Below are 23,857 nucleotides of genomic sequence, written 5' to 3'. Positions count from 1 at the left end.
CATGTCTTCCCTCATCCTTCTCTGTTCTAAGGAAAACAACCCTAGCCTTTTCAGTCTCTCTTCATAGCTGAAATTCTCCAGCCCAGGCAACATCCTGGTGAATCTCCTCTGCACCCTCTCCAGTGCAATCACATCCTTCCTATAGTGTGGTACCCATAACTGTACACAGTACTCCAGCTGTGGCCTAACTAGCATTTTATACAGCTCCATCATAACCTCCCTGCTCTTATATTCTGTGCCTCGGCTAATATAGGCAAGTATCCCATATGCCTTCCTAACCACCTTATCTACCTGTGCTGCTGTCTTCAATGATCTATGGGCAAGTACACCAAGGTCCCTCTGACCTTCTGTACTTCCTGGGGTCCTGCCATCCATTGTATATTCCCTTGCCTTGTTAGTCCTCCCAAAATGCATCACCTCACACTTCTCAGGATTAAATTCCATTTGCCACTGCTCCACCCATCTTACCAGCCCACCAGCCCATCTATATCGTCCTGTAATCTAAGGCTTTCCTCCTCACTATTACGACACCACCAATTTTTGTGTCATCTGCGAACTTACTGACCATACCTGCTATATTCACGTCTATATCATTAACGTACACTACAAACAGCAAGCGTCCCAGCACCGATCCCTGTGGTACACCACTGGTCACAGGCTTCCACTCACAAAAACAACCCTCGACCATTACCCTCTGCTCCCTGCCACTAAGCCAATTTTGGATCCAATTTGCCAAATTGCCCTGGATCGCATGGGCTCTTACCTTCTTAACCAATCTCCCTTGCCAGAACTTATCAAAAGCCTTACTGTAGTCCATGTTGACTACATCAACTGCTTTACCCTCACCTACACATCTAGTCACCTCCTCGAAAAATTCAATCAAGTTAGTTAGACACGATCTCCTCCTTACAATGCCCTGCTGACTCTTATTCTTCTTCTTTGGCCTCCTTGTCTCGAGAGACAATGGGTAAGTGCCTGGAGGTGGTCAGTGGTTTGTGGAGCAGTGCCTGGAGTGGTTATAAAGGCCAATTCTAGAGTGACAGACTCTTCCACAGGTGCTGCAGAAAAAATTGTTTGTCGGGGCTGTTACACAGTTGGCTCTCCCCTTGGGCTTCTGACTTTTTTCCTGCCAACTGCTAAGTCTCTTCGACTCGCCACACTTTAGCCCCGCCTTTATGGCTGCCCGCCAGCTCTGGCGATCGCTGGCAACTGACTATCCCTGATTATTCTCTGTCCCTCAGAAATGTTTCCAATAGTTCACCAATCACTGATGTTAGACTCACCGGCCTGCAATTACCTGGTCTATCCCTGCTACCCTTCTTGAATAATGGTACCACATTCGCTGTCCTCCATTCCTCTGGTACCTCTCCTGTGGCCAGAGAGGATTTGAAAATTTGTGTCAGAGCCCCTCGTATTACCTTCCTTGCCTCACATAACAGCCTGGGATACATCGCATCTGGGCATGGGGATTTATCCACTTTTAAGCCCGCTAAAACATCCAGTACTTCCTCCCTTTCAATGTTAATATGCTCAAGTATATCACAATTCCCCTCCCTGATCTCTACACCTACATCGTCATTCTCAACAGTGAAAACAGATGAAAAGTAATCATTTAAAACTTCACCTATGTCCTCTGGCTCCACTCACAGATTGCCATTTTGATCCCTAATGGGCCCCACTCTTTCCCTGGTTATCCTCTTGCTCTTAATATACTGATAAAACGCCTTAGGATTTTCCTTTATATTGACCGCCAATGTTTTTTCATGTCCCCTCTTTGCTCTCCTAATTACTTTTTTAAGTACCCCCCTACACTTTCTATACTCCTCTAATGCCTCCGCTGTTCTCAATGCTCCAAATCTGTCATAAGCCTCCTTTTTTTTCCTGATCCAATACTCTATATCCCTTGACATCCAAGGTTCCCTGAACTTGGTGGTCCTACCCTTCACCTTAACGGGTACATGTTGGCTCTGAACCCTCACTATTTCCTCTTTGAATGACTCCCACTGGTCTGATGTAGACTTTCCTAGTAGCTGCTCCCTGTCCATTTTGGCCAGATCCTGTTTTATCAAATTGAAATCGGCCTTCCCCCAATTCAGTACCTTTATTTCTGGCCCTTCTTTGTCCCTTTCCATAACTACCTTAAATCCTACAGAGTTATGGTCACTATCCCCGAAATGCTCCCCTGAAATACTTCTACCACTTGTCCAGCTTCATTCCCTAGGATTAGGTCCAGTACTGCCCCTTCTCTTGTCGGACTTTTTACGTACTAGCTCCAAAAGCTCTCCTGGATGCATTTTAAGAATATGTCCCCCTTTAAGCCTTTGCACTAAGACTAACCCAGTTAATATTGGGGAAGTTGAAATCCCCTATTATTATTACCCTATTATTTTTACGCCTCTCTGAGATTTGCCTACATATCTGCTCCTCTATCTCTCCCTGACTGTTTGGAGGTCTGTAGTACACTCCCAGCCAAGTGATTGCCCCCTTTTGTTCTTAAGTTATACCCATATGGCCTCATTTGAGGAACCTTCTAAGATATCATCCCTCCTTACTGCAGTAATTGACTCCTTGATCAACAGTGCAAAACCACCTCCTCTTTTATCCCCTCCCCTATCACACCTGATGATTCTATACCCTGGAATATTGAGTTGCCAGTCCTGCCCCACCCTCAGCCATGTTTCTGTGATAGCAATAATATCATCATCCCATGTGCTAATCAATGCCTTCAATTCATCTGCCTTATTAGTCAGACTTCTTGCATTAAAGTATATGCAATCCAGCCTTGCATTTTACACCTTATTTATTTATTTTTATTTATTTAGAGATACAGCACTGAAACAGGCCCTTCAGCCCACCGAGTTTGTGCTGACCAAGAACCACCCATTTATACTAACCCTGCAGTAATCCCATATTCCCTACCACCTACCTACGCTAGGGGCAATTTACAATGGCCAATTTACCTATCACCTGCAAGTCTTTGGCAGTGGGAGGAAACCGGAGCACCCGGCGAAAACCCACGTGGTCACAGGGAGAACTTGCAAACTCCGCACAGGCAGTACCCAGAATTGAACCCGGGTCTCTGGAGCTGTGAGGCTGCAGTGCTAATCACTGCGCAACTGTGCCTTAACTGGTCTATATTTGCTCTGCTTTCCAGACTGACTCAGTTTCTCTTCTATATTTGGCTGTGCCTCACCCCCTATTGTACCTCCACTCTGTATCCCATCCCCATGCCAAATTAGTTTAAACCACCAACCCCCCCCAATTCCCCCCCCCACCCGCCAATAGCACAAGCAAACCTCCCTGCAAGGATGTTGGTCTCGTTCCGGTTCAGCTGCAACCCATCCAACTTGTACAGGTCCCACCTTTTCCAGAAACAGACCCAGTGATCCAGGAAACTAAAACCCTCCCTCCTGCACCATCTCCTCAGCCACGCATTCATCTGCTTTATCCTCCTAATCCTGTACTCGCTAGCACGTGGCACAGGGAGTAATCCAGAGATTACAACCTTTGAGCTCCTGCTTTTTAATCTGCTACCTAGCTCCCTAAATTCTTGTTGCAGGACCTCATCCCTCTTACTACCTATGTCGTTGGTACCAGTGTGTAACACGACCTCTGGCTGCTCACCCTCCCTCTTCAGAATGTACTGCAGCCACTCTGTGACATCCTTGACCCTAGCACCAGAGAGGCAACATGCCATCCTGGAGTCTCATTTGTGGCCACAGAAACACTTATCTGCACCCCTTACGATAGAATCCCCTATCACTATAGCTCTCCCACCCCTTTTCCTCCCCTGCTGTGCAGCAGAGCCCTCCGTGGTGCCACGAACTTGGCCGTTGCTGCTTTCCCCAGGAGGTCATCCCCCTCAACAGTATCCAAAGCAGTATATCTGGTTGAGAGGGGGATGGCCACAGGGGACTTCTGCACTACCTGCTTGTGCCTACTACTATGCCTGGTGGTCACCCATCCATTTTCTGCCTGTGCAGCCATTACCTGCGATGTGACTACCTCGCTAAACGTGCTATCCACGATGTTCTCAGCATCGCGGATGCTCCACAGTGAATCCACCTGTAGCTCCAGTTCTGTAATGCAGGTAGCCAGTAGCTGCAGATGGATACACTTCCTGCACACATGGTCGTCAGGGACACTGGAATCGTCCCTGATTTCCCACATAGCGTAGGAGGAGCATATCATGGGACTGAGCTCTCCTGTCATGACTTACCCTTAGATTAATTAGTTACTCCCTTAATTAAAAAATACTAATTACACTAGGGGCCTTGTTCTACCCATGACAATCTAAAGTCCTGAATAAGTTACACTGAATTTTTAAAAAACACTTTAGTGGTACTCACCTTATTACTAGAGGTTTTTTTTTCAACGAAAGAAACTTTCCCCTTATTTTTTAAGCTATTTAAATGCACTAACAGCTGCTACTCACCCAACCAATCACCTGCAGATTTCCTGTGATGTCACTGTAAGTTTTTTTTGAGTCTCAGCGCACATCGAGAGAGAGGGAGAGCAGGTCCGCCAGCCACCGCCAGCCCAGCACTCTCTTTCACAGCTCCCCGGATCAGCTTCCGCCCAGGTCCGCCAGCCGCCGCCACTCCTGTCTTCAGGTAAGTGAGGGCCTATGAGGGCCAATGCAACAGACTTACATACCCTTGGACTTTACACAGAATCGCAAGCACCGACTTTAACCTGATGGAATTGGGAGAGGGCAGGTGTAATACTAATTGTTCCTTTGGTTTGTGAAATGTTGTAAGACAAGTAATGTCCAAAGAATATGTGAGTTTTTATTCTAACTTAAACTAGAACAGATATATATACAGCTACTGCACGAGCCACACCAACACATAGAAACATAGAAAATAGGAGCTGGAGTAGGCCATTCAGCCCTTCGAGCATGCTCCACCATTCATTATGATCATGGTTGATCACTCAACTCAGTAGCCTGTTCCCGCTTTCGCCCATACCCTTTGATCCTTTTGGACCCAAGAGCTATATCTAACTCCTTCTTGAAAACATACAATGTTTTGGCCTCAACTGCTTTCTGTGGTAGTGAATTCCACAGGCTCACCACTCTCTGGCTGAAGAAATTTCTCCTCATCTCAGTCCTAAAAGGTTTACCCTGTATCCTTAGACTTTGACCCCTGGTTCTGGACTCCCCCACCATCGGGAACATCCTTCCTGAATCTACCCTGTCAAGTCCTGTCAGAATTTTATAGGTTTCTATGAGATCCCCCCTCACTCTTCTGAACTCCAATGAATACGATCCTAACCGACTCAATCTCTCCTCATACGTCAGTCCCACCATCCCTGGAATCAGTCTGGTAAACCTTCACTGCACTCCCTCTATGGCAAGAACATCCTTCCTCAGATAAGGAGACCAAAACTGCACACAATATTCCAGTTGTGGCCTCACCAACGCCCTGTATAATTGCAGCAAGACATCCCTGCTCTTGTACTGAAATCCTCTCGCTATAAATGCCAACATACCATTTGCCTTTTTTACCGCCTGTTACACCTGCATGCTTACCTTCAGCGACTGATGTACGGGAACACCCAGGTCATGCTGCATATCCCCCTCTCTCAGTTTATAGCCGTTCACATAATAATCTGCCTTCCTGTTTTTGCAACCACAGTGGATAACCTCACATTTATCCACATTATACTGCATCTGCCATGCATTAGCCCACTCACTCAACTTGTCCAAATCACCCTGAAGCCTCTCTGCATCCTCCTCACAACTCACCCTCCCACCCAGTTTTGTGTCATCTACAAATTTGGAGATATTACATTTAGTTCCCGCATCTAAATCATTAATATATATTGTGAATAGCTTATACATATCTTACTCTGTCAGGCTACACCCACAACTCCCTGAACATGTGTGACATGACATCACTTCCTCTGTTGACCTTCACTTATATCCTCTTAAGGTGGTCCCCTCTTAAGATGGTCCCACAACATGCCCCTTTTTTCCAAAGCTGAAAACATACGTACAATGAGCAATGGTGTTATGGTTTGGACTAACTACACATGATTAAAACAAAATGTTGTTCACAAGTAAGCAAGTTTAACATTTTTTAAAATGTAGAGAAGTTTTGCTTATTCATCCAGATCTTGTTATTGTAAACCTGTTCCCAGAGCTGAGCTCATCTTGAGGACTGCTCTGAGACTCAATGACTTGGAGCTCTGGTTAGTATGTTCTTCCTTTGTGCTCGTAGCCTCTCTATGTTCTTCAGACGTTGTCTCTGAACCTGTCTGTGATTCCACATTTGTGTGGTCATACAGCTGTCTGAGTTGACTTTGTTTCTGTCTGAGAATTGCACCATTGTGTGTCTGTATCTTGCACGATCTGGGCTGGTCACATATCCTCACAACCTCTGCAGGATACCAGGTTCCTGAGACATGATTGAGGACTCTGACCTTCTGAGGACTTTGACCTTCTGTCCTACTTGCAATTGAACTAATTCTGGTCCTGCTTGCCTGTCATACGATGCCTTCGTCTTCCCTTGTTTAGAAAACTTAGAAAAATGTTGACTGGCAACTTCACCAATCACTGACAATCCCTCTGGCCTCCAGGTACTTGCTGCAATGAACTAAAGCCCGAGGAGAGACTCCCTGTCATATCGCCTCGTCGTGTCAAGACTCCCAGCCTTTGTGTTGTCCTTTACATGGACTGACCTGATACACTCGCCCTGGATATTTTCTACCATCTTCGAAGCATTACTGACTTCATGTATTGTGACAACTCATAAACCTCGGCATACTGGAAGTCCTGTGACAGCTGGTCCAGTTGTGTCTACAATATAAAACCTTTGTGGCAGCTGCTCAGAGTTCCCATAGTTGTACTGCAAGGTTATCATTCCAATGCACTTAATTAGCGAACCATTGTCGGCAGTCAGCCTAGCTGTAGTGGGTTGCAGCATAGATTCCCATTTATTTAAATACAAGTCCTTCAGCATACGGATGGGCAGAATATTTGCACTTGCTCCAGTCAATTTTTACTCTGAGTTTATGCTTGGCACTCTTCTGTGGACATATAATGCCAATCATGATGAATGCCTCAGATTGCATAATAACATCGACATGTTGATCCAAATTAACCGTGAAATGCTTGCTCGCTGTTCGCACGAGTGCACTCTTCACCCAAATCCTCCTGGCAATCTGTCTCTCGGCCAACCTGATGTACCTGCTTGGGCTTTTGTTGTGTGTCGGTAAACCTCTTGTTGCATTTGCCATTCTGTCTTGCAGACCTTCTCTCTGCATGTGATCTGCCACCATTCCTATGTGCAGTATCTGAGCTCGGCCTTCTGCACTGCCTTGCCCAATGTCCTCGCATGCCACAAGCTTTGCACTGGTCCTGGTACACTGGGCAACTGCGAATTGGGTGAGTCAGGCCACATTTGCCACGAGGCTTAGCAGACTTCTGAGCCTTGATTACCAAATCAATTGTTGTAGCCACCCCCAACGCTTGTAACTGTTGGTGCCCAGCCATGATGACTTGAAATTTCCTTCCATCATTGAGTAGTATTCATTCACGGGATGTGGACATCGCTGGCCAGGCCAGCATTTATTGCTCATCCCTAATTGCCCTTGAGAAGGTGGTGGTGAGCTGCCTTCTTGAACCGCTGCAGTCCATGTGGGGTAGGTACACCCACAGTGTTGTTAGGAAAGGAGTTCCAGGATTTTGACCCAGTGACAGTGAAGGAACGGCAATATAGTTCCAAGTCAGGATGGTGTGTGATTGGAGGGGAACTTGCAGGTGGTGGTGTTCCCATACATTTGCTGCCCTTGTCCTTCTGGTTGGTTGAGGTCGCGGGTTTGGAAGGTGCTGTCGAAGGAGCCTTGGTGCGTTGCTGCAGTGTATCTTGTAGATGGTACACACTGCTGCCCCTGTGCGTCGGTGATGGAGGGAGTGAATACTTGTAGATGGGGTGCCAATCAAGCGGGCTGCTTTGTCCTGGATGGTGTCGAGCTTCTTGAGTGTTGTTGGAGCTGTACCCGTCCAGACAAGTGGAGAGTATTCCATCACACTACTGACTTGTGCCTTGTAGATGGTGGACAGGCTTTGGGGAGTTAGGAGGTGAGTTACTCGCCTCAGGATTCCTAGCCTCTGACCTGCTCTTGTAGCCACGGTATTTATATGGCTACTCCAGTTCAATTTCTGGTCAATGGTAGCCCCTAGGATGTACATCTATGGTGTACCCTTACTGCTTTTCAAGCATATCGTTTTGAAAGACCTCTAGTGGGGTAGACGCAATTACCAGCTCTATAACCCGTCGCAACAATTCAACATGTGCAAAGTCGCATTCTTGAGCTTTGTCTCAGCACCTTGCAAAAAACTGGTCAATGGACTCATTTTGCTTTGGCTGGTAGGTCATAAGCTCAAGTCTATGTACTCAGAAATTGACCTTTAACTTGAGTTGGTCTTCCAAGAATGCCCATAGTTTGCTAGGTCCTTCTGATCCTCAGCTGACAATCCTGATGTGTTGATCCATTGCAGGCCCTCGTTGCCTTGTGCAATCTTGATTTTCACAGCTTGTTTCTCTGGTTCACTCACTTCTTGATCCAGGAAACACAGTCCCACCCGTTGGTAAAACTGCTTAAACTCAGACGTTATGTCCGATGTCTTCTAATCCATAACTAGATACCTGAATGCCATTGTCTTAATGGTTGGTTTTTTTTACAGATATAGGACTTTTCACAGGTTTTCCTTTTCGCAGGCACAATTCTTTTACAGGCTCTCTGCTTTACAGATTTTATGTCTCACGGGTACAGCTTTCTGTTTCCTTTTTTAGACAGGTTTGTTTTTTGCAGGCCTGCCCCTTTTAAGAGTGAGACAATAGCTGATTTTTATTTATACAGGCTGATTCTTTTTTTAAAAAAACTGAGAGAGCAGTTTTGTTTTCTCAGGCTTCTTTCGCTGCAGAGAGCTGCAGCTTGCAGTACCGGCAGCTGGCACAGCCAGCCTTTTACTTTGTACTGGACCTCCAGAAGCACTGGTGAGCTATTCCCACTCTTTTCATCTTAAACCCACCCATGAAGCAAAAAAATGGGAAAACTAAAACAGTAATGGTGAAGCTACTTCTTTTCAAATTTTCCGATCCACTGCCAGATTAGTTGAAAACTCCAATCTCCTGGCAATTTGCCTACTGTACTCATAGAGTTCCAACACCTCCCTGGGTCCTGTCTTGGAAAAAGGGGGATGTTGTGGGCTCATCAACCACTCCAGGTATGCAAATGGATGTTCCTTGTTCTCTCTTAGTGTGTTCTTCAGAAAAAAAAAATCTAAGATTGCCATGACATATTATTTGATGGCCTTCAGAAAAATATACCCCAAACATTACCAGTATGTAATTCTATGATATAGAGGCACTGGGAAAGATGCAAAAAAGATTTACTACAATGATACCAGAACTGAGAGGCTATACCTATCAGGAAAGATTGAACAGGCTGAGACTCTTTTCTTTGGAAAAAAGAAAACAGGGGTGACCCGATAGAAGCATTTAAATTTATGAAGGAGTTTGATAGAGTAAGATATAGAAAAGATGTTTCCATTTGTGGGCGAGACCAGAACTGAGGGCAGTAAATGTACGATAGTCACTAATAAATTCAATTGGGAATTCAGGAAGAGACTTCTTTACCCAGACCGTGCTGAGAATGTGGAACGAGCTGCCACAAGGAATTGCTGAGGCAAATAGCATTCATGCATTTAAGTGAAAGTTAGATAAACACATCAGGGAGAAAGGAATAGAAGGATATGTTGGTGGCGTGAGATGAAGAGGGGGTGGGAGGAGGCTTGTGTAGAGTATAAACACCAGCAATAGCCTATTGCTATGCTGCAAATATTTTGTTGTACTTTGCAGTACAATGCATGCATCTAAGAATGGAAGTGCACAGTAACAACATGATAACTTAATCAACAGCTAAACTCACAATTTGACTCTCTGGCTGCAGACCATCTCCCAGCCTCTGTCCGTGCGCACATGCAGCATAAACGCAACAACATCCAAATTACATTACTACCCTGAATGGATGAGCTGAGAGATCAACTACAGGACTGACCCATCCAATCACAGGAACAGGAGGAGGCCATTCAGCCCCTCGAGCCTGTTCTGCCATTCAATGAGATCATGGCTGATCTGTGACCACTCCATAAACCCACTTTTGTCCCATATCCCTCAATACATTTGGTTAACCAAAATCTATCAATCTCAGATGTAATATTAACAATTGATCTAGCATTGATTGCTATTTTGTAGAAGAGAATTCCGAACTTCTACCTCCCTTTGTGTGTAGAAGTGTTTCCTAATCTCACTCCTCAAAGCTCTGCCTCTAATTTTTAAATGATGCCCCCTAATGCGAGACTCCCCAACCAGCGGAAATAGTTTCTCTCTATCAACCCTATCAGTTCTGCTTAATATCTTGAAAACTTCAATCAAACCACCCCCTAATTTTCTAAATTCCAGAGAATACAACCGTAGTTTGTGTAATCTCTCCTTGTAATTTAAACCTTGGAGTCCAGGTATAATTCCGATAAATTTACACAGTATTCCCTCCAAGGGCAATATATCCTTCCTGAGGTGTAGTGGATGGATCCCTGAGTCAAGTCCAAAAACTTGGATCTTCTATGGAATACATTGAACGTTAAACCATATTGTTAGCTGTGGCTTAGTGGGTAACACTCTTACTCCTTGAGTCGCTCCAGAGACTTGAGCACAAAATCCAGACTCACACTCCTAGTGCTGTACTGAGGGAGTGCTGCACTGTTGAAGGTATCATCTTTCAAATGAGTCATTAAATCAAGGATCCATATGGCCTAACAGCTGAATGTTAAAGATCCCACGGCCACTATTGGAAGAAGTGCAGGGTAGGTTCCCCTGCCCTGCCCCCCACTTCAGCATCCTGGCCAATATTTATCTTTCAGTCACTACCACTAAAACAGATTATCTGGTCATTATCGCATTGCTGTTTGTGGGATCTTGCTGTACACAAATTAACTGTTGCGTTTCCTACATTACAACAGTGACTACACTTCAAAAGTACTGCATTGGCTGCAAAGCATTTTGGAACATTCTGAGGTTGTGAAAGGAGCTTGTTGTTCTATAAATGGTGAAGAAAATCCCTTATGGCAAAGGGCTGAATTTTCCCAGTCCCGTGGAATCGGTTTTGGAAGTTCGGGGTGGTGGGGGGGGGATGGGTGCGAGGATAACTCAATTGACTTGCGTCAGGGTAACTCCATGACATGTTCCCACCTCTGTGTGCTTTTTCTTGAAGGAAGCTCCCAGGAGCAGCAGGTAGCCAATTAGGTCACTTACTAGGGCATACAGTCTCTATTGTAGAAATGGAGGGGCCCTCTGCTGTGTCAGGAGTCTGGCAATGCAGTGGAGGTGGCTTCACAGTGAGAGGTTTGAGCCATCAACCAGTGAGGCCTTTTATTAATTGCCAGCATTAAATCACAATACTTAGCTCTCCCCAAGCAGATGGCAACAGGTGCATGAGAACGCCACCACCTCCATGGTTCACCTCCATCTTGACTCGGAAATATATCGGTCGCTCCTTCAACAACACTGGGTCAAAATCCTGGAACACCCTACTTAACAGCTCTGTGGATGTACCTACACTGCACAGACTGCAGTGGCTCATTCTCAAGGAATGGACAATAACTGCCAGCCTTGCCAGCGATGCCCACATCGCTCGGAATGAATAAACATTGACAGAAAGAACATGTACAAACATTGTGCTTGTTTCAGCTAAACAAAATAAGTGACAGCCATTCACTGGTTCATTCCTCAGAGCAATGCCTTGACCAATCAAAGTCAAGCTGCCTGGTTTAAATTTCAAACAAAGTTTGGCAGTTAACTGTCAGTCACCGTAAACTGGTGCATTCTCCATAGCAACACCTCTACCAATCAGAGTTCACTTGCCAACCAATCAGCACTCTCTTCTCACACAATATAAAGTTGCTTTCCCTTACATTGGTATTCTTGCGGATTGTCCTGCTGAGTGCAAGACGAAAAACATCTATTTTCAGCAATACTCAAGTTCTATACTATCAGATGACTATTTAATAAAGTATGTGTAAATGTCAAAGTTTGGTCCTGATTTTTCTTCCCTTTCTGAAGAATAACAATGAGCTTCTTGGCTTAGAAGTAAAAATGGTTTAATTAGCAACAGTAGGTTAATCGATGGTCCTGATCAGATTTCAGCAGTGCCCTCGTGTACTGTAGTTATTCATAAGGTGCTGTTATAACCCAGTTATGCTTCAAATAAATATCTTCTTTTGTGCAAGCTTTCACTGAGAATGAGCTTTCAAAATTTATTTGCTTGAAATACTGATACAGCTTTTCTCCATTCAAGCCACCACAGCAGAAGGTGTAAATTCTGAGGGAGATTATTTAACGGAGCAGAGTCCACATGATTAGCGTGAAAGTAAAACCATGTCAAAATGGGTAATTGAATAAAGGGAAAAAAGTAGGCCGTGAAGTAAGTATTAATGGCGACAAGAGTGGTAATTTCCATTCATGGAACGCCTTTGAATGCACAAATCCAATTCCCTCTGCTCTCTATTGTATTCCAAAACTCTTTGAATGTATATTTCTGCTGACTTAATGGGCCCATGCTCAAGGGACACCAGAGGAAATCAGATTTGTTTTTCTAAAGCCGTTCCATTCATAAAAATTGTCACTCAAAGAGATCCTGCTCCTTCCTTGCTGATCTCCTCCTCTAAAATAATTCTATGTCCTCACTACATTTCCAATGTAACCCTGGATTTAGTTCTTTAAGAACAGTGATAATCTGAACCGCTAAAAAGTTAGAATTAATTCAGCTGCATCTAATTCATTATCAGCCTGCTCTGTACAAAGTTTATGCGTGGTAAAAATAGTTTTAATAATGCCACTGTTTAGATATTCATGGGATTGACTTTGGTTGACAGGATTAATACTCCATCAAAGTATATTTGCTGTATTTAATTTCAAAGCTAACCCTTTGGACGCTGATGGAAAATTAGTTTATTCTGCCTTTGTGAGGCTACAAGGGATGAAGAGGAGAAAATGTTAGTCAATAGCTTTGTCCCTGAGAAACTAATGTCAAACATCAACAAGGTCAGCTCTCTGATTGTTAAAATTGGTTAAAAAAAACAAGCCAGAGAAGGTTACAGGAGGTAGAATTGAACACTTTGAGAAACATTTGGATTTATATAGGACTTTTCACAATCTCAGGACATTCCAAAGTGTTCCACAGCCAATGAAGTACTTTTGCACTGTAGTCACTGTTGTAATGTAGGAAATGCAGCAACCAGTTTGTGCACAGCAAACTCCCACAAACAGCAATGTGATAATGACCAGATAATCTATTTTAATGATGTTGGTCTAGGGATAAATGTTGGCAAGTGCACCAGGGAGAGTTTTACAACTCTTCTTTGAAGTAGTGCCATGGAATCTTTTGCTGAGAGGTTATGTGGGACTTCAGTTTAATATCTCACCTGAAAGATAGCACCTTTGACAGTGCAGCACTCCCTCAGTACTGCACATCAGAATGTCAGTCTGGATTTTTTGCTCAAGTCTCGGGAGTGGGTCTTGAACCCCCGGCCTTCAAAAGTATATAAGTCTTAAAGGAGAAGAGAGAGGCAGTGAGGTTTAGGAAGGGAATTTCAGAGCTTAAGGTCAAGCAGCTGAAGGCACGGCTGCCAAAGATGGAGCGATTAAAATTGGGAATATGCAAAAGGTCAGAATTGGAGGAGAATAGAAATTGGTGTTGAGTGAATGGCATTTAGGATACAGGCAACAGAATTTTGGACGAGCTGAATTTTACAGATGGTGAAAGCATACCTTTTTTTGGAGGGGGCCTCTGCAGGTGCCTTTAAATATCATCGACCTATCAATGCCTCGAGAAAGTGGGACCTGCAAACGCTGCATAGGCCATTCCAATTTCTCTATAAAAATTGACTATTGGGATCCTGCGATAACCTGCCAAACAATCTCTCTGCCACTGAAATTTTTTTAAAATTCATTCATGAAATGTGGGCGTCACTGGCTAGGCCAGCATTTATTGCACATCCCTCATTGCCCTTGAACTGAGTGGCTTGCTGGGTCATTTCAGAGGGCAGTTAAAAGTCAACCACATTGCTGTGGGTCTGGAGTCACATGTAGGCCAGACCAGGTAATGACAACAGATTTCCTTCCCTAAAGGACATGAGTGAACCAGATGGGTTTTTAGAACAATCGACAATGGTTTCATGGTCACCACTAGACTAGATTTGTACTTCCTGATGGATTAATTGAATTCAAATTCCACCATCTGCATTGGTGGGATTTGAACTCCATAGAACAATAGAACCATAGAAAGATTATGGCATAGAAGGAGGCCATTCAGCCCATCGTGTCCATGCCGGCTGAAAAAACTAGCTGCCCACTTCTAATCCCACCTTCCAGTACTTGGTCCATAGCCTTGCCAGTCACAGGTGCATGTCTAGGTATCTTTTAAATGAATTGAGGGTTTCTGCCTCCACCAGCATTCCAGGCAGTGAATTCCAGACACCCACCTCCCTCTGGGTGAAGAGGTTTTTCCTCATGTCCCCTCTAATCCTTCTACCAATCACCTTAAATCTGTGCCTCCTGGTAATTGACCTCTCCGCTTTGGGAAACAGGTCCTTACTGCCTACTCTACCTAGGCCCCTCATAATTTTGAACACCTCAATTAAGTTACCCTTCAGCCTGCTCTGTTCTAAGGAAAACAACCCCAACCTATCCAATCTTTCCTCATAGCTGCAACTTTCAAGCCCCGGCAACATTTTTGTAAATCTCCTCTGTACTCTCTCCAGAGCAATTATGTTCTTCCTGTAATGTGGTGACCAAAACTGTACGCAATACTCCAGCTGTGGCCTAACCAGCGTTTTATACAGTTCCAGCATTACATCCCTGCTTTTGAATTCTATACCTCGGCCAATAAAGGAAAGCATTCCATGTGCTTTCTTCACCACTCTATCTACCTGTCCTCCCACCTTCAGGGACCTGTGGACATGCACTCCAACGTCTTCTTCTACCTCTCTCAATATCCTCCCGTTTATTGTGTATTCCCTCTCTTTGTTTTCTCTCTCCAAATGCATTATCTCACACTTTCCTGGATTTAATTCCATTTGCCACTTTTCCACCCACTCAACCAAACCATTGATATCATTCTGGAGTCTACAGCTATCCTCTTCACTATCAACTACACAGCCCATTTTTGTGTCATCAGCAAATTTCCCACTCATGCCGTCTGCATTTAAGTCCAAATCATTAATATATGCCACAAACAGCAAGGGACCAACACTGAGCCTTGTGCAACGTCACTGGAAACCGCTTTCCATTCTCTCAATTATTTCCAGTGGTGATTTGATCCTGAATAGTAGACGGTTCAATCAAAATCTTCCAAATGGAGTGATGAAGGTTGTCAATAACCTTTACTTCTTATTCAATGGAACTTGCCAAAAGCTTTGTGAAGACGGTACTTTTGGATAACTTTGCCAAGCTTTCATCCACCGCCCCAGTGTGCCATTTTTTCTGGTACATCTTTTACAGTCCTCTGGTTAAGGAAATGTACGATGGCTGGAGCTTTCCTGAACCAAGGTCTTTCTTTACCTCTCTGGATTGCTCTGTTGTTCTTCCGGACCTCTGCATGTCTCACCAGCTGAATAGGTTTGACCAGGGTGAGGTCTTCTTTAGAGTGCAATAAATCTGATAGGGATTCATCAACAGTACCGACTACAATGCGGTCTCTTATTAATTCTGCTTTAAGGTCTCCATATTCACATCCATCAGCTAGTCATTAAAGGTATTAATAAAAGCATCGACTATATTGCCTGGTGTCTGGGCCTTTCTGTTGAATCTTGCTTTTTCTAAAATCTTATTGCTCCACAAGTTGAAATACGAATCAAAAGTTTTGAAGACTTTTTCAAATTTTGCAGATGTCTCATTAATACCTTGTCTTGCAATAACATCATCTGCAATAGCCCCAATAGAAAGCAAAAATGTATTAACTTGCTCTGCTTCAGATTGGCTGTCTAATTTGGAAGCAATTCTGTATCTGAGAAACCTTTTCACCAGAGTGACCAATTTTGAGTTTGATTTGGTCCTTTCATGTGCCCAAACCTCTCTGAAATTGTGCATTCAAGCTCCATAGCTTCAATTTGTTTTACTTTCACTTTAAAATTCTCCCCTCCAGTATCAGAAGTTTCCCTCACTGACTCCCGCTATGGCCAATGTTTCTCCCTTTGAAATCTCGCTGCTAGACTAAGGATTAATTTCCTCCTTGTATTAAACTCCATTTTATAGTGTTAAGGCTGTACGCCTTTAACTTCCTTCTTGTAGAAAATCAATTATTTCCAGCCTTATCGTTTGCTTTTTTTCTCGCTCTTCACTCCGGTCGTCATGTGTAATGGCTCCGACCTCGGATCAGCCCTCGCTAAGTATTTTCCCAGTGCTGTCTGCCTAGTGCTGTTAGGGACAAATGTTTTACCCTCTTTCGGGGTTGCTCGCCAGACCCTTGATCATTACTTGGTTCTCCGACTCGAAGCCTACGATCACTGGACCGGATTTCTACCACCGATTCCCTGACTCCGTGTCTGGATCTGTGTAACTTTTCCGCAGCCTCTTCTCGAGTTCTGCAGTTTTGGCGATTTTTCCAGATAAGCCTCTTCAAAATTTCTTCAAATTGTTCTTCTGGGTGTAGCATGGTAAGAACCACCATTGTTCTTGATCTCATCGCTGATCACATATTGTATGTTTGCTTGGTACGCTGCCACCTTAGTTAGTCTAGCTTAGAGAGGTTCTTTAGTCTTCAATAGTTAGAACATTAACGTTTATTACATTATAACTTCAAACATTAACCTTTATTACATTATAACAATGTACAGCTTCATACCAGTCTGTGTGACTCCTCTAAAGCCATGCTGCATCTATCTTCAAGTCTTTCTCACACATGATCTCTTACATCATCACAGTAGGAATTATTATTTACACTCTCTCAACATTATCCCTTTCAGACCCTTATACTACATTCTCCTCAAGAAGTGTGGAGCAGCTCTTGGTCCCCACCCTACTGGTGCAAATTTCCATGGGAACCAGGGATCCTGGCTCCTACATGTAATGATCTCAGGATCATTGGGATGAACAGGGTACCTCCACCCTGCCTGAACTTTTCCCCAGTTTCGGGGGTACAGGAAGACTGCTCCATTTAATTGTTACAGGGGTGGTTACAGGGTCTGTCACTCACCTGTCGTGCACCATGGAAGATCACATGGTCGCAGAGTATGATTCGCCAGTGTATCTGCTCAATGGATCGAATAGGAACATAGGAACAGGAAGAGGCCATTTAACTCCTCAAGCCTGTTCCACCATTCAATGAGATCATGACTGATCTGTAAGCTAACTTCATCTACTTGCCTTTGTCCCATATTCCTTAATACCTTTGGTTAAACAAATCTATCAATCTCAGATTTAAAATTAACAATTTATCTAGCATCAATTGTCATTTGCGGAGGAGAATTCCAAACTTCTACCACCCTTTACGTGTAGATGCATTTCCTAATCTCTCTCCTGAAAGGGCTGGCTCTAATGTTTAGACTATTAATCATGACCCTCAAATGATTGAACAGGATGTCCATTGTGAGACAGTTAACCGTGCATTATTCACACACAAAAGAACCCAATGTTTTTTTCTCCAAAAGTATGGCATTGAAAAATCTACAAGAACAGTTTTTTTGGGATGTAAATCTCTAGTGTCACAGATAAACCTCATAATATGCTGCAAAACATATATTTTCAAAGCGGCAGCTGATAGAATTCCAACTTACACGTTCAGAGGTTGCCAGGCAGGCCATTGTGCCTTTGCCTTGATGACAGTCAAAACACTCTCACCCTGAAAAAGCAAACAGGAAAACAAGCTTCAGTGCGTGGCATGTGGTTAAGGTTGCAACAAACCTGTAAGAAAAAATGAGGCAGACATCAAAGAGCCTTCAGAGTAGGAGGTGGCTATTCATCCCCTCGTGCTTCTGACAGCTCTACTCTGAAGCTATGTATGACGTAGAATAGTGTAGAACTTAGGGCACAGAACCAGAACACTCAGTCCTATAGGTCTGTGCTCCACATGAGCTCCTCCCATCCTACTCCACCTCACTCTATCAGCATATCCTTTTATTCCTTTCTCCCACATATACTGATCCAGCTTCCCCTTAAATGCATCTCAGATAGTTGCATCAACTGCTCCCTGTGGCAGCAAGTTCCATATTCTAACTTCTCTTTCTGTAAAGAGGTTTTTCCTAAATTTCTTATTGGTATCACTAGTGACTATCTTATTTAGTTTAGTTTAGTTTAGAGATACAGCACTGAAACAGGCCCTTCGGTCCACCGAGTCTGTGCCGATCATCAACCACTCATTTATACTAATCCTACACTAATCCCATATTCCTACCACATCCCCACCTGTCCCTATATTTCCCTACCAACTACCTATACTAGGGGCAATTGCTAATGGCCAATTTACCTATCAACCTGCAAGTCTTTGGCATGTGGGAGGAAACCAGAGCACCCGGAGGAAACCCACGCAGACACAGGGAGAACGTGCAAACTCCACACAGGCAGTACCCAGAATTGAACCCGGGTCGCTGGAGCTGTGAGGCTGCGGTGCTAACCACTGCGCCACAAGTTATTACATCTTCTTTATATCTACCCTGTCATACCCCTTCATAGTTTTAAAGTCCTCTACTCAGTCACTCCTCAGCCTTCTCCTTTCCAGAGAAAAAAGCCCCAGTCTGTTCAGTCTCTCCTCATGGTTATAACCTCTCAGTTCTGGTATCTTCCTCAGAAATGTTTTTTGCACCTTATCCAGTGTCTATTCCATTCTTGTCCCATTTCTCTGCTGTTTGCTTATACTTTTTAATATTTTTCTTCTCACAATCCTGCTTTCAATGTTTTGGTTGATGCAGTTTTGCTAGTCACTCATGGTAAAGCATTCCATATTCTAATAACCCTCGAAACAAAACCACTTCTTTTCAACTCTTGCTTTTTTTGCTACTTGAGTGGCCACAATTTGCATTTATCTAGTGCCTGAGAACATAAAAAAACACATCCCAAGGTACTCCACAGCAACCCAAGAAGGAAAACCAAGCCAGAGGAGGAGAGATTAGAAGGGGCAACTAGAAGCTTGCTGGGTTTCAAGGAGTATTGAAGGAAAAGATGGAAAGGTTTCGGCAGGGAATCTGGACAGTGGAATTCAAGGCGGCAGAAGACATGGCTGCTAATGGACAGACAGATGTACAATAGGCTAGAGTCGGAAAAAATAAGATATTGGGGATGAGGCTGTGTTGTAAGGGTGCAGGAAGTTACAAAGATAGGGAATCCTACATTTATAGGTTCTTTTGCTAGAGAGTTACTGACTGGAACATTTCTCACTTTTCACCTTAGCAACAAATATTTTTATTTTAACTGGCCAGCACCATGGCTAAAATAGTGGATAGAGGAATGCAATACAAGTGTATTAAGGGTTTGTTACTAATATCTGCAATGGTAATTTCTAGATCAAAATGAGAGCATAACAGAGAGTGATTATAATTGCTGATATAAACTAAAACCAAGTCTCTCAAGAATTCTATCCAGCTTTACTAAAATAGTTTTCCCTTTGTCTTATGATTTCTCTTTCCTGTCTTTCAAATCAGATATTAAGCTGAGGCCCCGTTTGCCCTCTCAAGTATGTGCAAAGGATCCCACGTCCACTATTTGAAGAACAGCAGGTTTGTTCTCCCCAATAACCTGGGAAATATTTATCCTACAACAAAAACATCAATAAAACTAGATGATCTGGTGATTACCATATTGCTGAATGTAGGAACTTGCTTTAATTGACAGCTGCATTTTTTTCATTATAACAGTGACCACACTTCAAAAATTCTTTGTTGGCTGTAAAATGCTTTGGGACATCCTGAAGTCATGAAAGTCACTATATAAATGCAAGTTTTTCTTTCCTCAAGTCTCCTCCCACCATGTTGACAAGGGGAGCAGATGCATGGGAACACCATCATCTCCAAGTTCCCCTCCAAGTCACATAGCATCCTAAATTGGACATATCAGCCATTCCTTCATCATCGCTGGGTCAAAATCCTGGAACTCCCTCCCTAAAAGCATATGGATGTGCTTATACCACACAGTCTGCAACGGTTCAAAATGTTGGCTCACCATCACCTTCTCAAGAGCATTTAGAGGTGGGCAATAAATGTTGGCCGTTCCAGTGATGTCTACATCTCCAGAATGAATAAAAAGAAAACATTTCCTGGTTAGACGGATGGACTCACACATACAGGAGTCCTGCACACAAGCCTCTGTCAATATTTTTCAGGACTAAAGTTTCCATTCTCTCTCTAAAGGTGTTGACACATTTCAGGGTGCATATCCACTGTTCTGGTACCTCACCCATTGGCCATTCCTGGTGCAGAAGCCAGAACAGGGAATACAGCGAGGCTGCCCAGTCTTTGCTGCGATCCTCCAAGTCAAGATTTCAGCTGCGGTTCAGCGGGTAGCACACTTGCCTTTGAGTCAAAGGTTGTGAGTTCAAGTCGCACTCCAAGGCGTGAGCACAAAAGTCAAAAAGCTGCAATGCTGAAGGTGCTGTCTTTGGGATGTCATGAAAGGCGCTATATGAATGCAAGCATTTCTTTTCTTTTTAAGAGCTAATGGACAGTCATCAGGATGGGGATTGCTGACTAGGTATCATCCCTCCTTATTACAGGGCAGCCTGGGGCAAACTGAAGCACCTCCATGCCTTCTCAGATGATAACAGCTAGCAAACTAACGATGAAATCTGAAACTTATCTGGCACCTATGGCTCAGTAAGATGATACAGCACACAGTTACCCATTGTAACCATGGGGGAATTTTAACACCATTGAGCTAGCAATTAGTGAGTGTGCAAGTGCACCCTTCATTATTCTGTATCACCCTTGTACGAATTAGAATTTTCTTAAAACTTCAGGGCTTTTCAAGGGTTCCTTTAAACTGAGAAACACAGGTGACAGCCTAAGGCTCACACTGCAGAATATCAGCAAGTTTGAAAGGAGTCAGGAAAAAGACATAGTAAATCATGAAGTAGTGATTTGATGACTCCCAAGATTGCACTTTAAATTCCTGTAGAATGGTTAGAGGTAGGAGAGGCTGAAGGAGGTCCTGGGAAAGAATGAGTTGAGATGACATAAGAACATAAGAAATAGGAACAGGAGTGGACCATTCGGCTCCTCAAGCCTGTTCTGCCATGCAACAGAATCATGGCTGATCTTCCACCTCAACTCCACTTTCCCGCCTGCTCCACATATCCCTTAATTCCCTGAGAGATCACAAATCTATCAATCTCAATCTTGAATATTGTTTGGGATAGAAATGCAATACTGGATAAATGCACCTCCTGGCTTGCCATAGTCATGTGACCTCTACCATGAGGCACTCTGACTGGGGACAGCCATTACAGTCAGTTTTCAATAAAGACTCAGTCCACACCAAATTGGTATCCTGTGAGCTCGTAACATGGTGCTAGAGTGGAGCTGAGGTGAGTGCTGATGAGCTGTTTAGAAGCACAGCTATGGAATTAACCACAGGAAGGGTCAGGACTGCTATAAGCCACAGAAAAGGAACAAAAAAATAGCTGAAAGCACGGGGTAAGAGAATGGCTGCAAATTTTCCTCTGCCTGCGCCAATCAAAATGAAAGGCGATATGAAACAAAACTGGCAATTTTTCCACTTGCAATGGCAAAATTATGAAATTGCAACAGATTTAATTAACAAACCAGCGCGGCTATGAGTAGCTACACTTTTATCACTGTTGGGGAGAGACTGTTACAAAGTGTATTCCACCCTAAATCTCTCAGAAGAACAAAAAAAAAGGACAGCAGAAATTTTGAAAGCCTTGAAGGCACACTTTGAACCCCAAGCGAATGTAACCTATGAACGGTATGTGTTCACTATTAGGGCCCAAGGTGAAAAAGAGTCCATTGATCATTATGTGACTGCATTAACACAGCCCACAGAATCCCGTGAATTTGGGCAACTAAAAGATGATCTAATCAAAGACAGGATTGTATTAGGCATAAGAGATCCCTCAGTGAATGCACGTCTACTGAGAGAGGAGAACCCGACTCTCAGAAAGTGATAGACATGTGCAGAAGTGCTGAGGTTGTAAATCAGCAGCTAGAGCATATTCATGGCAGAACAGACCAGGCCTTGCATTATGCTGATAGACATTCCTGGTCAAGAGGGCAGAAAGATCACGGACAAAGGCAGAATGCAAATACTGCGGAGGACATCACCCATAGGAAAAGAAGGCACGTTCAGTGTGGGGAAAGCAGTGTTCTCACTGCAAGAAGCTGAATCATTTTGCATGCAAGTGCTTGGCTAGAAGGAAGCACAACAAGTAGGCACAGATGGCCACTGGAGAGACATCAGCCGAAGATTCTGATGAATCACTATACACCATACAACAGTTTGGTTCAGACAGGTCGATTAGTGATAAATGGTTTGTTACTGTTGGAATGATGACTGCAGAAGGAGAATATCAAGTCAACATAAAGTGCCAGATAGACACCGGTGCGTCATGCAACTTCATGGCCTTCATAGACCTGTGCAAAGTGATTCAACATGGCGATCCAAAAATGAAGCCTTCAAAAGTAAGGTTGAGGCTATATGATAGCACCATACTAGTTTCAAGTTACTCTGAGAGGCCATTGCAATGACAATGACATAGATCTGGAGTTCCAAATCATAGACAGCAAGTAAAAGCCACTCATCTCAGCCAAAGCAAATCTAAAGCTTGGTCAAGCAGCCCTCAATGTGCAAAAAGAGAAAACCCAGGAGATGGCCTACAGGAGCGGGTGCCGCGCTGGAGCGAGAATGCCTTTGCCAGTCGCAAGGTGACGCGAGTCAATCAGGTGGTGAGAAAGGGAAAGATCTGGCAGTCGTCTTCTCAGATGCCCAGGAAGATCTGGCAGTCATCTGCTCAGGTGTCTGAGGTGGAGGCTGTGGGGAAGGAGCGCTCAGATTCCGCAGAGCGGGCAGACAAAATCAAGGTGAAATGGCAAAGATCCAAATTTCATTTTGACAAAACTGCCAAACCATTGCCAGAATTGAGCATTGCAGAGCCTGTCAGGGTACAAACCTTCAATACTCTCAACAAGAGTCAGCCGAAGTGGCAACTTGGGACCTGCATAGAGCAGTTGTCACCTCGATCGAATGCGGTGGCTGTGAAGGACCAGAGATACCATCACAACCGAAGGCACAACTGGAGAAGCTGTTCCTTCATGGCTGGTGGCAAATCAGGAAGATCAGATCTCACCAACTGCACAGAACACAGAACAACCATCAGCCCCGGAGGTCCACAGCACCCCAACAACGGAAATGAAGCAACAACAGTTACCACGACAACAAGTGACAAGGGAACAACGTTCGCTGGAGAAGGAAAATTAGCCAGATGAACAGCCAACGAAAATGCACACATGCACCATTAAAAGGCCAGCATGATTTAAAGACTATGTGTGCAATGCATGTGCAGAGACTAACAAGAATGACGAGCTACTAATGCATGAGAACAATTGTGTGCATAGTGGGTAACTTGGGCAACTCACAGTGTCAATGATAATGCATGCAAAAAAAATGTTTTGTCTGAAAAGGGGGATGTTTGGGATAAAAATGCAATACTGTACCAATGTGCCTCCTGGCTTGCTGTAGTCATGTGACCTCTACCATGAGGTACTCTGACTTCAGGCAGCCATTATAAGCAATTTCAATAAAGACTCAGTACACACCAGACTGGTGTCCTGTGAGCTCGTAACAAATAC

The 23,857-nt window shown here is 43.9% G+C and overlaps 1 protein-coding gene across 1 annotated transcript in view; it reads right to left on the bottom strand.

The window, feature by feature from the left end:
• spon1b (spondin 1b) overlaps window positions 1–23,857 on the bottom strand; it is a 376,017-nt gene that overhangs the window by 77,046 nt on the left and 275,114 nt on the right. Inside the window, exon 7 of the mRNA XM_068046637.1 lies at window positions 17,840–17,904. Within this exon, the coding sequence (XP_067902738.1) occupies window positions 17,840–17,904 (65 nt within the window). The remainder of the gene's footprint in view (window positions 1–17,839; window positions 17,905–23,857) is intronic.

The sequence above is a fragment of the Heterodontus francisci genome, chromosome 14, assembly GCF_036365525.1.
Source record: "Heterodontus francisci isolate sHetFra1 chromosome 14, sHetFra1.hap1, whole genome shotgun sequence".
In the NCBI taxonomy this organism is placed as follows: Eukaryota; Metazoa; Chordata; class Chondrichthyes; order Heterodontiformes; family Heterodontidae; genus Heterodontus; species Heterodontus francisci.
The sequence above is the reverse complement of the archived record's forward strand: the minus strand, read 5'-3'. Positions and strand labels throughout refer to the sequence as shown.